The 16734-nt window shown below is 37.5% G+C and overlaps 1 protein-coding gene across 4 annotated transcripts in view; it reads left to right on the top strand.

Moving 5' to 3' along the window:
• The first annotated feature begins 608 nt into the window (after positions 1 to 608).
• The window catches only part of LOC124612564 (probable tubulin polyglutamylase ttll-15), a 70355-nt gene continuing 54229 nt past the window's right edge, over positions 609 to 16734 (top strand). Inside the window, exons 1-3 of one of the 4 annotated variants that reach the window (XM_047140841.1) lie at positions 609 to 838; positions 7900 to 8106; positions 15649 to 15807. In XM_047140841.1, the coding sequence (XP_046996797.1) occupies positions 791 to 838; positions 7900 to 8106; positions 15649 to 15807 (414 nt within the window). In that variant the 5' untranslated portion in view covers positions 609 to 790. Of the gene's footprint in view, positions 854 to 7896; positions 8107 to 15648; positions 15808 to 16734 lie in introns of all 4 variants that reach the window. The other 3 variants (XM_047140840.1, XM_047140839.1, XM_047140838.1) reach the window with 3 other exon arrangements.

Below are 16734 nucleotides of genomic sequence, written 5' to 3'. Positions count from 1 at the left end.
AAACACATAATTTCAGGTATCATACAATAAAAGAGCGTTGTTTTTAATGTGCAGCAGCAATTGTGCGAGTTGGCTGCCTAGTACTTGACAGCAACGCGATGCTGTCATATTGAAGACACCGACGTGTGTACAATGTGTATTGTTTTGGGATATTTGGGCGTTTCGTCCCATTACATTCCATCATATGTGAATCGGTCTTAATTCTAACATTACATTCCGACTTTTAATCTCAAGCATAGTATCTTGTAACCTCACTCTGCCCTGTCGGTTCTGGGCTAGATGATGTGATGTTGTGCTGATTTTCCTTCTAGAGCAGACATGCCTCCTTTTAACGGTTACGTTGTCTTTCTTTCCGTTCGGTTGATGTCCAGCGTTTCAGTCACGAACGTGGAATGTCACTGATTATCTATCAGTTATAAAAATGTAGAGCATTTTTGATGTTCAAATATAGCGAATTGAGGTGATGAAAGCTGCCATTCAGTTAAAACCAGCATGGATTGACTTCATTATTTTAAATGTGCTTTCTCAATAACCGAGTCGATTATTTTATCGATATCGGTAACTACATCCCATATGATCGATTGCTTAAAACACCTGTGTCTCTCGAATGTCAAACGCTTTTTTTATGTTGTTGCAAGTGGGGAATGGGGACAGAATTTGTGGCACGCAGGCAAAACTGTTCTCGAAAGAATGTGCTGTTGTTCACCCCAGAGCGCCGCGAACAGTTTTTTGTACTTTTGCAAATCATAGCACCGTCGTATCCACATTAGCAACTATATAGGTATCCGGTATGCCCTCAAAAGGCGACAAGGAATCGTCTGCTACAGGAGCAGAACAGGTTGCTGTTGGAAAGGTTAATCATCTAACAATTTTAATGTTTTCATCGACTAACAAAACTATTCCGACAGCAATTTTTGCTTCTACCTTTGGAACCTAGATGTAGCAATTTACAGTGGATGATTTGGTAGTGATCGGAGGCAATTGTTCACTGGTATTAAATTGTTAAGGGATGACCTATACTTTAAAGAGACCAAGGCAGCATTGTGTGTTGAGGTGAAAGACGACAGTACAGAGGTTCATGAATCCACAAACCATTCCCGTGAAACACCAGTATACACCAAATTATAAACCAATATAAAACACTGCGGTCTAGGAACATTCGTAGTAATCTTGGTAAGGAAGAACGGAGTAACTGTTACGATTGTACAACAGTAACTTATTGGATTTGCGTTAAATCCTATAGTTAGATGTGTTTGATTGAAGATTATCTATAAAATAGTGTTTTATTATGGAATGAAACATTTTCATTGAAATAATCTAAGAAGTTATCCGAGTGTGTGAGTTAAAGGAAAATTGAAACGAAAAAAATCCCATCGTATATACCCAGTTATGTAAAGATTTTGGGGAAAGTGGACCAAGCCAGTCTATACTACATATAAGATTTATTAGTCCGATTTGACTCATCATTTCCTTTCTATGGTCATTAAAACACACTTACATCAGTTTTTCCTGTCGATTCAGAGGACGTGCAATTTGCAACAATGAAACACAGGCAGCTGGGGGTTGTAAAACATTGATGGTGTGAGGTGGCAGCTTCTTGACAGTAACATTGTATTTGGAGCTATCTGGATCAATTTACTTGAAATGTAGGTTGCATGTCCATCATAAATTAACAATGCTCGCCTCTCTGAGCCAATATCCATTAAAGAGATATCTTTGAACCAGTTTAAAAATAGCGTGGTCTTTATCTGCTTCGTTCATTTGCTGACATTGTAGTCTGTGTAGGCATATTGCTGTTGAGCCAGGTTTGCATTACATACTTCCCTTCAAATGCAAAATTCATTGGCATCATCTGACAAACAACAAAAGACTAATGCTTTATTACCCAGAATAACTGGTCTTACATTTGATTTTGACACGAACAGCTCTAGTTTCAGAAAGCTCATGAAAAACTGAGGCTTCACCACAGTTATTCATGTGTCTTGGCTTTCCCCATAGACTTAGTTCTGTTACAGTGGCAGTGAGCTTTTAGGAAAACTATAAATTGTGGTATCTTTGGGTTGACCCGATGGGAATGATAATGTCCAATATCTTTAAGTTCATGTATAGAAAATAAATGCTTCTTTTTTTCTAAATGAGAAAAACAAATTGCATCCATTTACCATTTTTGAATCCAAACTCTTTGTTTACTATATTTTGGGAGGAGTTAGTGCGAACCAAACCAGGAAAAAAATGTCTAATAAATGTGAGCTTTAAAATGTGTGCCTTTTGAGCTATGAGCACTTGTTCAATAGAAGAGATGTGTTCTCAGTACCTTAACCAAAGTTTGTTATTGTACTGTAAAATATTGCCACAATGTGTTTCGCATAAATATCTGTATACAATTACTATACTTTGGTATACATGCATTTTAGACAATTATTGGGCCAGTACTTATATAATAGTATACATGGCTAATTTGTCACAGCCGATCACATTGTAGTCGCACTGCAGATTGACTATGGAGGCACATATTCAATACTTGAAAAATCTGAGTGCATATTCTGAACATTTCATGAAAAGAAAATTGAACATGCTAACATTGCATGATTTTGTGCTTTGATGATGTAATGGAATAACATTTTGTGGTAGCTCAGTCCAGGTAGAAAATTTATATTTTGCCTACAAATGAAAAATTTGTGAATCACCAAGGTCACACAGTCTATTAAATCCTGTACCTCATGTAGGCCTCCTGTATTTAAAAGCTGGGACTTCTTAGACTGAAATGACAAATATTTAGTCGCTTTTGTTATAGTGACAACATGAACTTGTTTACAAAGAATAAACAGCTGCTACTAAGAGAAAAAAACTGTTGTGCTATGGACACATTCTTATGTAGTGCTCAGAAATTTATAATGGTAATTCCGATATGTCCATAGACAGGAATGCTTTAGGATGTAAAACATATCAGAAAAAAACAAGAATATACAATAAATATTTACAAGGAAAAACAAATATGCTAATGTACCTTCTATAGATCCCAAGTCAAATGGCTCTCAAGGATGTGAAATAAATGAAAAAAAGAAAAAAAAATAGGCTCGAAGGAAGTTAGGTTGAAAAACAGCTAAGTTTGAACTGCATTATTACCCATGAGTAGTATACCTTAAATCCTTAAACGTATTCCACCAATTTAATTCACTGACAAAAATGGAAATTAAAATGCCTCGTTTACGCATGCATGATGAAGATGTAGGCAATTGTTATTAGTTTGACTGACTGAAGTATTTCAGTATAGTGAAATACTCTTCATTAGAGATTAGGTCATTTGATTGTATTGTGGTAGTTGTTACCAAATTGAGAAGCTGAAATAATGGATCATGTAAGGAGCATTCAGACATTTTTACCTGATTTGTATTTCCTTGATTTTCCTATATCCTTTCAGTCAAATGATAGGACAGTTCTAAGTGATATTCCATGGCTGGCATCTTACTCATTATCAGTTGTTGTACAATGAAGTTAATTATTATGCTGGATGTTTACTATGATTGTCAGTTTCAACATTTTATTGTCCAGTATAGGATACCTCACAAAACTAACTAATTTCTCATTGTCAAGGCACAAGCAAACATATTCAGAGGCCTGAAGAATAGGTCTTGTTCTGGCAGTGAATGGTGTGTTTAGTAGTGTAAGAAGGTATTAAATTTTTATTATTACATACAAGGGGTTGACAAAAATATGGAAACACTACAAACATGACACATTACCATGCTTCATATTGTTTATGAAAACTGTTGTTATTAAAAACAGTTTTCAATCATTTCACAGTGAATAAATTCAGGTCCTATATGGCTTTCAAGGGAATCTTATAACATTCTCCCTGCAAAATAGTGTCAATTCCAGGGAACTGTGATGGATGTGGGATGCATGCAGAGCCCGAAATTTGCAGCATCGTTCCTAGAGTTGATTGAGGTCCTTTGGTTTGGAGCCGAGTGGAGGCTCTCAACCAAAGGCTTCGTTGACTCTGTGATCGTCTTGGCTGCAGGTTTCTAAACCTGCATTATCATGTGTGGATTTGTAGGACTCCCCTTGATAGGGCTGATAGGTTAGGGGTGCGCTATGCAAAGGAAGTAGCTACTCAGCCGGAGAGTACTTGCGGAGTGCACATGAGGGTTATTTATGCTAGGCAGTAGTGTAGTGGGCTCTGATGAACACGTGGCAGTCGATATGCAGCAGGGGAAGTCAAATGACATTTAGAATAAAGACACATCAACTGTTGCCATTTTGTCAGTGAACTGTTGGAGTACTCGTAATAATGTTCCCGAATTTGCTGCCCTCCAGGGAATCTCTCACAATCAAATTATTCTTGGGACTGAGAGCTGGCTGGCATCTAAAGTGGAAAGCTCTGAGATACTTAGTGAGTCGTGGAGTGTCTGTGGGAAACACAGATTAGAGGTCACAGGAAGGGAAGTGTTCATTGCAAGTGACAAAAATATTCTGTCTATTGAGGTCGAAGTTGAGTGTGACAGTGAAGTCATATGGTTATGTATAACAGATGCTTGTGAAATCTAGGTAATTATTGGATGTTTCTACTGGCCACCTGATTCTGCTGCGACAGTTGTAGAGTCATTCAAAGAAAGTCTAGGCGCTTCAGCCTGGTACCCGCGTGACCGCTACGGTCGCAGGTTCGAATCCTGCCTCGGGCATGGATGTGTGTGATGTCCTTAGATTAGTTAGGTTTAAGTAGTTCTAAGTTCTAGGGGACTGATGACCACAGATGTTAAGTTCAAAAATGGCTCTGAGCACTGTGGGACTTAACTTCTGAGGTCATCAGTCCCCTAGAACTTAGAACTACTTAAACCTAACTAACCTAAGGACATCACACACATCCATGCCCGAGGCAGGATTTGAACCTGCGACCGTAGCGGTCACGCGGTTCCAAACTGAAGCGCTTAGAACCGCACGGCAGATGTTAAGTCCCATAGTGCTCAGAGCCATTTGACCCATTTGAAAGAACGTCTACGGTCAATAGCACGTAAATACCCAGGTCATGTAATACTGGTTGGAGGTGACTTTAACCTGCCGAATATAGACTGGGATGTCTATTAACATCTCACTTAGACAGTGAATTGCCATCACTTAGTTCCAGTAGGATGGATGTAGATGAATTATGGGCAAAGTTTAAGCAGATTGTGAATCATGGTCTGGAGAGTTATGTGCCCAGTAAATGGATAAAGGATGGAAAAGACACATCATGGTTTAATAACGAAATTCAGAAGATGCTGAGGAAGCAGAGGCTGTTGCACTCTTGATCTGAAAAGGAATGCATAAATGGCGTCAAGCAAAAGTTAGTAGAGATTCACGCGTCTGTGAAAAGTGCTATGCACGAAGCATACAACAACTACCACTGTCACACCTTAGCAAAAGATCTGGTAGAGAACCCGAGAAAATTCTGGTCATATGTAAAATCACTAACCAGGTCTAAGGGTTCCATTAGTCCCTTGTTGACCAGTCTGGTGTGGCAGCTGGAGATAGCAAAACGAAAGCTGAAATTTTAAATGTCACATTGAAGAAATTGTTCACTCAGGAGAGTCGTACAAACATACCATCATTTGACCATTGGACAGACTCCCTTAAGGGCGACATAGTAATAAGCATAACTCACACAGAAAAACAATTGAAAGATTTGAAAGAAAATAAATGATTAGGTCCGGATGGAATGTCAGTTTGATTTTACAAACAGCACTCTACGGCATTTGCCCCTTATCTACCTTGTATTTATCATGAATCTCTTGCCCAGCACATAGCACCTACTGACTGGAAACAAGCGTAGGTGACTCCAGTATATAAGAAACATAAAAGAATGGACCCACAAAATTACAGACCAATATTCCTAACTTCTGTTTGCTCCAGAATCCTTGAACGTATTTTCAGCTCAAATATAATATACTTTCCTGAGACTGAGAAGCCTATGTGCACAAATCAGCATGGTTTTAGAAAATGTCGCCATTGTGAAACAGCTGGCCCTTGTCTCACATGATATACTAAGAAGTATGGATGAAGGGCAACAGGCAGATTCCATATTTCTAGATTTCCAGAAAGCACTTGACACAGTGCCCCATTGCAGGCTGTTAATGAAGGTACAATCTTAGAGAATAAGTTTACTGATATGTGAGTGGCTTGAAGAGTTCTTAAATAATAGAACCTGGTATGTTGTCCTTGGTGATGAGTGTTTATTAGAGAGAATGGTATCGTCAGGAGTGCCCCAGGGAAGTGTGATGGGACCACTGTTGTTCTCTTTATACACAAATGATTTGGCAGACAGGATCGGCAGCAATCTGTGGTTGTTTGCTGATGATGCTGTGTTGTACGGTAAGGTGTTCAAGTTGAGAGACTGCAGGAAGATACAAGACGAATGTGGCAAGTTTTCCAGTTGGTTTCATGATGTGGAAAAATGTAAGTTAATGCAGATGGGTAAGAAGACCAAACCTGTAATGTTCGGATACAGTATTACTAGTGTCCTTCTTGACACAGTCAAGTTATTTAAATATTTGGGCATAACATTGCAAAGCGATATGAGGTGGAATGAGCATTTGAGAACTGTGGTAGGAAGGTGAATGGTCAGCTTCACTTTATTGGGTGAATTTTAGGAAAAAGTGGTACACATGTAAAGGAGACTGCAGATAGGATGCTGATGTGACCTATTCTTGAGTACTGCTTGAGTGTTTGGGATCTGCACTAGGTTGGACTGAAGGAAGACATCACAGCAATTCAGAGGTGGGCTGCCAGATCTGTTACCGGTAGGTCCAAACAACATGTAAGTGTTATGGAGATGCTTCAGCAACTCAAATGGGAATCCTGGAGGGAAGATGACGAACTTTTTGAGAAACACTATTGAGAACATTTAGAGAACTGGCATTTGAAGCTGACTGCTGAACAATTCTATTGCTGCCAATATACATTGTGTGCAAGGACTACAAATATAAGATACGAGAAATTAGGGCTCATATGGAGGCATACGGACAGTTGTTTTCCCCTTGCTCTATTTGCAAGTGGAACAGGAGAGGAAATGACAAGTAGTGGTACAGGATCCCTCTGCCATGCACCGTACAGTGGCATGTGGAGTATCTGTGTAGATGTAGATGTGAAAGTCAAGTAATGGATTAATAACCATTTTTCTTACTGTTAGGGCTATGTCTTTGATCCTTGCGCCTGATGTACCCATACATATCCTGTAGTTTTCAGAATTAAACAGCTTCTCATCCTGCAGAGCTATGATTTGAATTTGGAATTTATTCAAATTGTTTGTTAGTCATTTAATAACACTAGTTTTCAGTAGTGTGTTGCCATTGACTGACTTAGAAAGGAACAAAGAGATTTTGAGAAGCTCCAGTCCTTCTCTGCATGATATTTCTGATCCGCCAGAATCTGATAACTAAGAGAAACAAATGGCTTGAGTTGGGGGCGAGGGGTAACTGCTGTAATGGTGTATATTCCATCAAGCTACTATTGCACATTGAAAGTAAATGCAAGGAATGATCAATTGGTGTGCTGCCAAAATTACAACATGGTTTTTGAGATTGAGGGAAGGCTCCTAGTATCCTCTGGCTGACTACTTTTTTATGGTACACGAATCATCCTTCTTTTTTCGGGCTTGTGGCTGGTAACAGCAGCCACTGAGCAACTTAAACCTTTCAATAACTACTGCAGGCAAAGTTTGTTTTTGTATTTTGTCACTCTTTATGTTTTTTTTTAAGCGTAGTGTGAGTTACATAATGATTTGTATCATGAGCAAATAGCTTTGGTTCATATAATCTCATAGCACCTCTGAAAAGTAAAAAAAAAAAAAACCTATTCATAAGACTGTATCCACTATGTTTTCTTTATGGTAAGTTTAACAGTAATTCATATTTTTGGCAGCAGTTACAGAAGCAACTTCCACCTGATGAGCCCACAGGATGGCACCAGTACAAGCTGTATGCTTCGTATGTCTTGGTAGCTACTGCTGCTTATATTGTTCCATTGTTGTTAACACCACACCATAACAAACAGCTAAAATGTGTCAGCACAGATGACAAAGCCAATACCTCTATTAGCTTTGGACCATCATATGCACTGTATGGACAGAGGGTGAGCTTGTACAATATTTTGAGATACATAATCACACTTTAAAATTTCAGATAAACTTTTAGGTGGTCTATTTTATCCTGATACTATATTACAAATAAATAAGAATTATGCAAATTGCAGATGTGAAATTCTACACAGACTTGTAATGGATGTAACAATTTTATGAAAAAGGAGCCACACCGAAAAAAGGTGGATGTATTTTGGTTAATTAAATTTGCTACTAATGTGATATGTATTTCACAGATAAATCTATATGCATATTTGCCCTCTGCAAACCACCACACAGTATGTGACAGAGAATATGTAGTATACAAGAATCATCATCCCTCCCTCCCCCCCCCCCCCCTCTTCATCTTTGCTATTCAGCTCATGAATGGTTTGGAAAATAAGTTGTTGGTCTCTTGTTATGTTCCAGCCTTTTTATATTATTCTATTCTGTTCATGGTTAAGCTTTTTTTTTTTTTTTTTTAAATATCGAAGTAAATGTTTAGCAAATGTTGTCTCTCACACTGGCACTTATTCGTAATGATAGGCATATTCGTCAATGATTGCCCAAACATGTAACATGCAGAAAGAGTTGTAGTCTGTACAGAATCATTACTTTGCTTCACATGATTGTTGTATAGATATACAGCCAGAAAAATCACAAGTACTGTTATGAAGCCTTAAAATTTGCAGTTCACTGAGTGGCAAGTTATGTTAACAGTCTGAAACACCAAGCATCAATTAAATACCGTATCTAACAAGTTTCTTTCACTCAACAGCTGCCACCACTACAGCTCCATTCCTGCCTTCTTTCATGGTTCTATATATTGTCTGAGTTGGAGTGCATTTATATGAATGCTAGACAGATTATTTAATAGATTTATTTCATACAATTCATGGTGATATTATTTTAGATAACAACATATTAGTAACACTCATTTCTTCATCTCTCTCAGTAAATTATGTGCATTTTAAATATATATTAATCAGTTCCTACTCTACTGAAGTTAAATTAAATCATTATTCGTTACCAAGTTTTCATATTGTATAAACAGTGAAATCATTAATTTAAAGTAATTTCAAAACTATTACATTTTATGCAAAATGCAACACATTTCTGTAATCTGGAAGTTTGATTTTTGAAATCAGTATCAGTTAATAATCAGCAACAAATGATTAGCGAAGTTGAAATTTTTACCAGCCCATGGTAATATTAACTTTTTAAATGTCAAGTTCTTCTGCAAAATATAATTTCATCAGCAAAACGAACTATTCTATAGTAATAACCTAAGCATAAATTATTTGGGAAACATACCATGTGAAATTATTTTGATATTTGCAATGTACTTTTAATCATCATGTACATTGCAAAAATGAAAGAAAAAGCATTTAATTAATGTAGAAGTGATGTAAATTGAAATGACGATGCTTCACATGTTTCTGTCCCTGTATGTAAGCCAAAATTTATCATGTTTTCCTGTCGTGAATATTGTGAGAGATGTGTGTTGCTGAATCATGAAGTGCAGCAATGATTATGTACTCTTCTTGGTGATTTCCCAGGCTACATGGAGGTAGCTCACATTGTAATGTCTGTGGGAGAGCTCACAGTACATGCTACTCTGAACAATCCCAGTTTCAACAAAGGTACTGCGATCTATTACAAAACTTGCTATGAAAAGTCAGTTACTAAACAGTGGAAAATCCAGTATGGAAGAACGACAATATTATGACAATATAAGTTTGCTATTCAGCACATGGAGGAAGTATTGAGTCCCAGACAGCCACAACAAAAACCTTCATAAATCCCTGTCCTTCACCCACCTATACCCTTCCATGCTCCCGTCACCTACATTGATCAGGCACAATTGCTTGCCGTTCAGCCTCATTGCCAGAGACAGTGGTCATGTGTATGTGAGTTATGTTTGCATCAATGTATTTGTGTTGTCAGCTTTAAGAAAAAGGCCTTTTGGCTGAAAGCTCAATATGCATGGCAGTCTTTTTGTTGTGCCTGTCTGCGATTCAACATCTACTCTATATGGTGAGTAGCAATCTTTTCTTCATACAATACTGTTGTTAAATTGCTTATTTTCGGCTGAAAGTCTGTCCAGTCAGTACAGATGAATGATGATCAAGAAACTGACAGGTTTGGTGTATGTGGAGGGTTGTTGATTCATTTAATGTCAAGACAATATTGTTTTGATGCATGTGTTACTTGCTAAAAAGTTATAATAAAATGGGATTGCAACTGTGAATCACTGGTGAGCCTCAAAAGGATCATAAATTTGTGAATGGGTTTTCATTACTGTTGATAATTCATTCTCTCACTGTATTACACAGATCCCAGCATGAAGAAGCACAGTCAGTAGTGTGAAATGAGTTAACGAATGCATTAGTTAACTAACAATTATCATAAACTGCATGTGTAGGTTATATTAACATTTTTCTTCCACTAAATAGCTGTATTCAATAGTATAGTCTGGAGTGTAGTAATCCAGAGATCATTTTACAATAATATGGTATTTGTGAGTTTAATACAAGGAAAAAGCAGGTCATATGTACAGACATGTAAACATACGCAGATGTCTTTAATGAAAGACAGGTGGTTAGTAATGGCCTTGTAGAAGCAACCATTCAGGCATTTTCCTGAAATGAGTTAGGAAAACCTAAATCATATGATAGTGGACAGAGCATGAAGCTTCATCCTCTTGATTCCAAGGCTGGTGTCTTAACAAATATACTACCTCATGTGTTGTTATCTATGATTACACAGCAATTAGATGAAAACAAAATATCAACAAGAATGTCACTACCATGAAAAGAACCTGCTTCTTACAGAGTTATTTTAAGCACCTCGTGTTTATCTCTACTGTTTGCTCAATATTTATATAACCACAGTTATCAAACAGTAGGAGCTATGGAAAGCCGTGACAACTTGCTGTCAATGTCATGAACTTTGCTGACAAAGAGAAAGAGAAAGATGTGACAGTGCCAACAGAGAAGGTAATGGGAGGAGCAAACAACTGTTGATAAGGAATAGTTATGTAAGTCAGTGGTGTATGAATTATAAAAAGAGAGACATGAGGCCAAGTTGAGCTGGATTCAAGTGTCTGTCACTAAGCAAAACAAGAAAAATGCATGCAGTAAATACTTCACTGATGAGACAGATAAATATAGGCCTATTTGTAGACAGCAATTTCTGCAATATTATGAACAATACATGTAAAACTGTGTCTGCAAAAACTTTACAACTTTTGTCACACAAAAGTCTTCTTCCAGCCTAGCAACAAAACTCTGAGACAAAAATAAACTGTTCCAGCAATGGGATTTGATTCTAAAACACGCATGAATAAACAAATCATTATTTATTTTTCATACACAATACCACTGTGAATGATGTTTGAACAGTGACAGTGTCCGAAGAGTATTACAAACATCTGTGCCAGGCAATATTTAAGTGTTGTGAATGTAGAGTTTGTTTCATGGCTATTTTGCCCCTGTGATTATAACAGGTATCTTCAGACTATCATGCAGAAATGGACAGAAAAAAATTTAAAATATGTAGAGATAAGAAAAGTAAAACTTTTGGCATTGACTGAGGAGCACCAACCTTCTGCTCTTTATTGTAATGACAAAACTATGCAATGCAATGATTCCCAATCTACTGCCACCGTACTATCTAGATCTAAATCCTATAAAATTGGCCTGGATTCTCACAAAGAATAAGATCCATAATTGTATTATATCACTCTCTAACCCACTTAAATAACAGCTAATGTTTTTGTTGTTAATAAATAAAGACATTCCTGCTAGAAAAAAATTTGAAATGGTTGTCATGATTTGAACCCTTCACCTGAGTAATATTAACCAAACATGGGAACCACTGCACCTTGTAGTCACTTTATATTTATAGTTGTGATATTAGCTTTTTGTGTTGTGACATTAAAAGACTTGAAAGGCTGTGTATCATGACAGAAAGGTGTGTGATGACTACTCAAGGAGAGATGCTGTGACAGAAGAGGAAACTGAAAATATAGCAACATCATTCAACAACAGGAAAAGACAGATTGTAAAGAAGATATATTAAGTTGTAGACAGGCACAATTAAAAGAAACTTACATAGAGCTTTCGGCCACAGCCTTCATCAGTAAAGAGAGACACACATTATTCACACAAACAAGCAAGCACACCTCTCTCTCTCTGAAATGATAATTAAATCAAGACCCTAAGCGGTCGACAGGTGTTGATATACATTAACGGGGACAGTTGAAAATGTGTGCCCTGATGGGGACTTGAACCTGGGATCTTCTACATACATGGCAGATACTCTATCCATCTGAGCACTGAGGGCACAGAGGATAGTGTGACTGCAGTGATTTATTCCTTGCATGCTCCCTGAGAGACCCACATTCCAACTTAATGTCCACACACTACATTCGCAGTGCTCCTGCCCATTACACTCATTACTCGTGGCAGACAATCTTACCGAGTCCCGTAAGAGTTTGGGCAATGTGTGTGAATCCAGCACAGGAGAAGGAGGTCAATGGCCGGTTAGCCTTAACTATATGAAGATGATATCTGTTATTTTGAACAGATACCATTGGTGACCATGCAGCTCTCTTAGAATGAAATGATAATTAAATCAAGACCTTAAGCTGTTGGCAGGCATTGATATACTTCAATGGGGACCGTTGAAAAGGTGTGCCACAACTGGGACTTGAACCCGGGATCTGCTTACATGGCAGACGCTCTATCCATCTGAGCTCAGAGGATGTCATCAAAAATATTAAGAGCACAAGCTCCTAGCCCTCCATGGGCTGTACAGATTACTTAAAGTCCACAAGGAAGGTATTCCATTGAGACCAGTTGTTAACACTATTGGTTCTCCTATCTACAGGCTGGCCAAGTATTTAACCAAGTTGATTACTCCAGTAGTTGGCCACTGGGAACATCACACCAAAAACTGTTAGATGTTCATCGGGAAAGTTAAACAGACAAGAATTGGCACAAACAATATTTTAGTAAACCTATAAGTGGTCTCACTGTTTACAAAGGCTCCTGTGGAGGACATACTTAAACTGTTGCCAGAGTATTTCCCTCCTGAAACGATTGAATTGTTCCGACATTTTTCGATGACCACTTACTTCTTGCATGGTGGTAAATTTTATGAAATGACAGACGGAATGGCTATAGGTTCTCCGCTGACAACTTTTTTATGGAACATTTTGAGGAATGTGTATTAAATTTGTCTCTCCTTCATCCATCTTCTTTTTATTATTAGTTGATGACATGTTTATGGTCTGGCTACAAGGTGTAGAAACTCTTTAAGTATTTCCATGAACATATGAACAGTGCACACAGAAAGGTCCAGTTCACTGTCAAGACAAAGAAAAAGGAAGGGTGTCATTTTTAGATGTTTTGATACAACAAAAGTCAGATGGATGTCTCAGCCACTCAGTGTATCACAACCTGACACACCCTGATTTGTATCTTACTGCATGGAGTTTTCACCACCCAGTCCAGAAAAGAGCAGTTTTAGATCTACTGGTACACAGAGCAAAAACTATTTTTGATGATGGCCACTTGGATTCTGAAATTAATTATTTGAAGTATATTGATCTGAAAGAATGGCTGTGGGTCACCTGATTCGTAGTCAGTGCTCTTCATGAAAAGGAAGGTGATGAGCTACCAATTGCATTCCTTCCTTTCTGCGGCACTACACCCAGCAATAGGCAGACTCATAGGAAGGCAAGGTATAAGATCTATTTTCCAACCTCCTGGGAAGATAAAGGAGGTGCTACATCCTGTTAATGGTAGTCTTGGCTCAAGATCCCTGTGATTTATACCATCGCTTGTGAGTGCAGAAGCAATTACACTGACCAGTCTGTCTGCTGCATTTGCAACTGATGTGCAGAACATCAACGGCATATTAAAAAGCAAGAACAGGAGAAATCTGCAGTTGTTGAGCACAAAATACTATTTGATGTAACAGAAATTTTTTCCCAGGCTACTGCATACCGAGAGTCTATAATTAAAGGGGCTGCAGAAGTAAGAATGTGCAAGAAGATCTTCAACCGTGACAGAGGATATAATCTTAGCAGTGCATTGAAGTGAGCTCTCAATGCCAAGAAGAGTCAGAGATATTCTTTGCAATGTTTACACTATGATGGAAGCAGTGGCGCCACCAGTGCAGACACTGACACGATCTGTGCCAGCATTACTTAATTACTGACTAATCAGAAGCCATCTATGGGCTATATAAGGCCAGCACAGCAGCAGTTTTGACAGTTGCTGCTCCTGATAAAGATGATGGAGGTAATTGTTGAAAGCTTGATGTTTACCCTGAATTGACATGGCAAGAAGTCTGAGGATATTTTATATAACAGTGCCATTGTGAAAGACTTCATTCTTGCCTGCATTATGTGTTATTTTTGATAATGCCAGAGATGCTTCTGATGATTTTCTTCCGCCAAATGAAAATTTTCCTGGGCCTTGGAGAGTTACCCCATTGAAGATGCCATGGCTTAGAAGGCAATGAAAGAAGGAATGATAGGAGTTAATCAGAAGTTTCTCGGAAACAGATGTGCATAATTGTTTCAGTGGATGGATAACTCTTGAAAGCTTTTGAGATTCATAGTCCATGTGATTCTCCCAAATTAATTTTGTATGTAGGTATATGCCAAGGAGTTTGGTAGAAGTGGGTTCAATATCAAAACCGGATAAGAGCTGAAAGATATATTTACAGTCTTCTCATTGTTAACAGACAACTCATTGTCTTCAAACCACATATTTGCTAATCTGAGGAAATCTTTATTTTGCTCCTTCAGTTTATTTATGTTGTTTCCAACACTGATGTAAGTTTTATCATCTGTGTAAAGAACTGATTTGCATGTCATATTGCTGGACATGTCATTTACAAATATTATAAACAGCAGTGGCCTAAGTAACATTCAGAAACTGTGACTTTTGACCATTGTAGCTTACAATTTGTTTCCTGTTACTGAGATAAGATTTTCTTATTTTTACTCAATACAAACTCTTCAGCACATTGTGGGGTAAGCATACAGTGTTTGTTGAGGAACTATTTGTGTCCATTTTCTGTGTGATCTGTGTGTACAAATATTTTTTAAATGATAGTAGTACTATTTTCAGTGAATAATGTGGATATGCTAATGCTGGCAGCTGTTAATTAAATGTTAATTTAAGTTAGTCATATGTTATGGATATTGATATGTCTCAGTTTGATTATTTGCATTAAAAATATTGTAAGTTATCTCAAACTAACTGAGTATTGCTTGCACTTAATGAGTCTCCTGTACGTTACATCAATGATTTAAATTTGTATGTAACCGTACAATAAAGTTCTGTCTCTGATTTGACTGATTTACATTTGGAAGTGAAACATCCTTGTCTAAATAACTCAGCCCAGCTAAACACAGGAGGATCGTATACTTTACTGGATATTTCGGTCAGTGATGTAAGTCCGAGAGTAAGTCCATATGATAGAAATTTTCAGTCAGTGTATTTTGTTAATTGTTTATTGAGTTCTTTACTTTACAGCTTGAAACAGGCTATCTTCGGCATGTGGAGGCAGTACTTCGTCGATTAGGGTACAGCCGTACTGTGGCTATTAACTCTTCTGAATGGGATTTGCTTTGGGCCCATGATTATCCATTTAGAACAATGCCAGAATTGAGAAATTTGAAGCCACATCAAAAAGTAAATATTGATTTCTTCTTTGCCTTTACCTAGCTGTTAGAATATATATGCAGGGAGGTAGGTAATTAATGAAGCTGCAGATGTTATTGTATTATAACAACTGATTCTTGCTGCACAAAAATTAACAAAATGTGTTTATAGGAATTCTGTTGTCACCAGAGCTTGTAACTTTTATTCAAAATTTTAGTGATGCTTGGGATCAAACTCAGGATCTTTGGCTTAATTATTGAATACACTAACTGAAAGCATATAGTGTCAGAGGCGATTCCATATTTATCAGTGAATGTTGAGACAATACATGAGTTTCATATGGAAATCCTGGGCAGGGTTGCATTATATATATTATCTGATATCCTACCCTCAGGCAATACTGAGACAGATTCAGAGACTGACAGTGATATTACATGTGTGACTTGTAGTTCTGCTTTCAGTTGCTACACCACGTTTGTCATGAAGCATCATCTTTGTTTCAGGCTCATTTACTTTCAAATTATATTCTTTTCACACAAAATCATCCATTCAACTTAACTTAGGTTCAAGGTTCTCTCCACTTGCAGCTAAAATAGTTACACTATCACCGCATCTATTCTTTTCCACGTAGTACTACACCTATGTCTAATAGTTATCTGACATTTAAAGCACTTCCTCTGTGTTCAAGTTGAACTATTTGGTGGTAGTGCTGGACTCATTTCCAAATCTGCACCTGTTCTTGTGGTGAGTGCCCACAAGTAACTGAGAGAATGGGGGTGTGGGAGGCCAACATGACATCCTCACAAAAAAGAAATATTGGATGTGCTTATATTTTTACAAATATCAATTTCCAAATTTCACAGCTAACTTTTGGACGATAAAATTGATTGAGAACTAAAGTCTAGAAAATGATAAGGAATTCTAGCAATTACACGGAACATTTAATACTTGTCAGTT

The sequence above is a fragment of the Schistocerca americana genome, chromosome 4 (genome assembly GCF_021461395.2).
Source record: "Schistocerca americana isolate TAMUIC-IGC-003095 chromosome 4, iqSchAmer2.1, whole genome shotgun sequence".
Lineage (NCBI taxonomy): Eukaryota > Metazoa > Arthropoda > Insecta > Orthoptera > Acrididae > Schistocerca > Schistocerca americana.
This window is presented reverse-complemented; position numbering and strand designations above follow the sequence as displayed.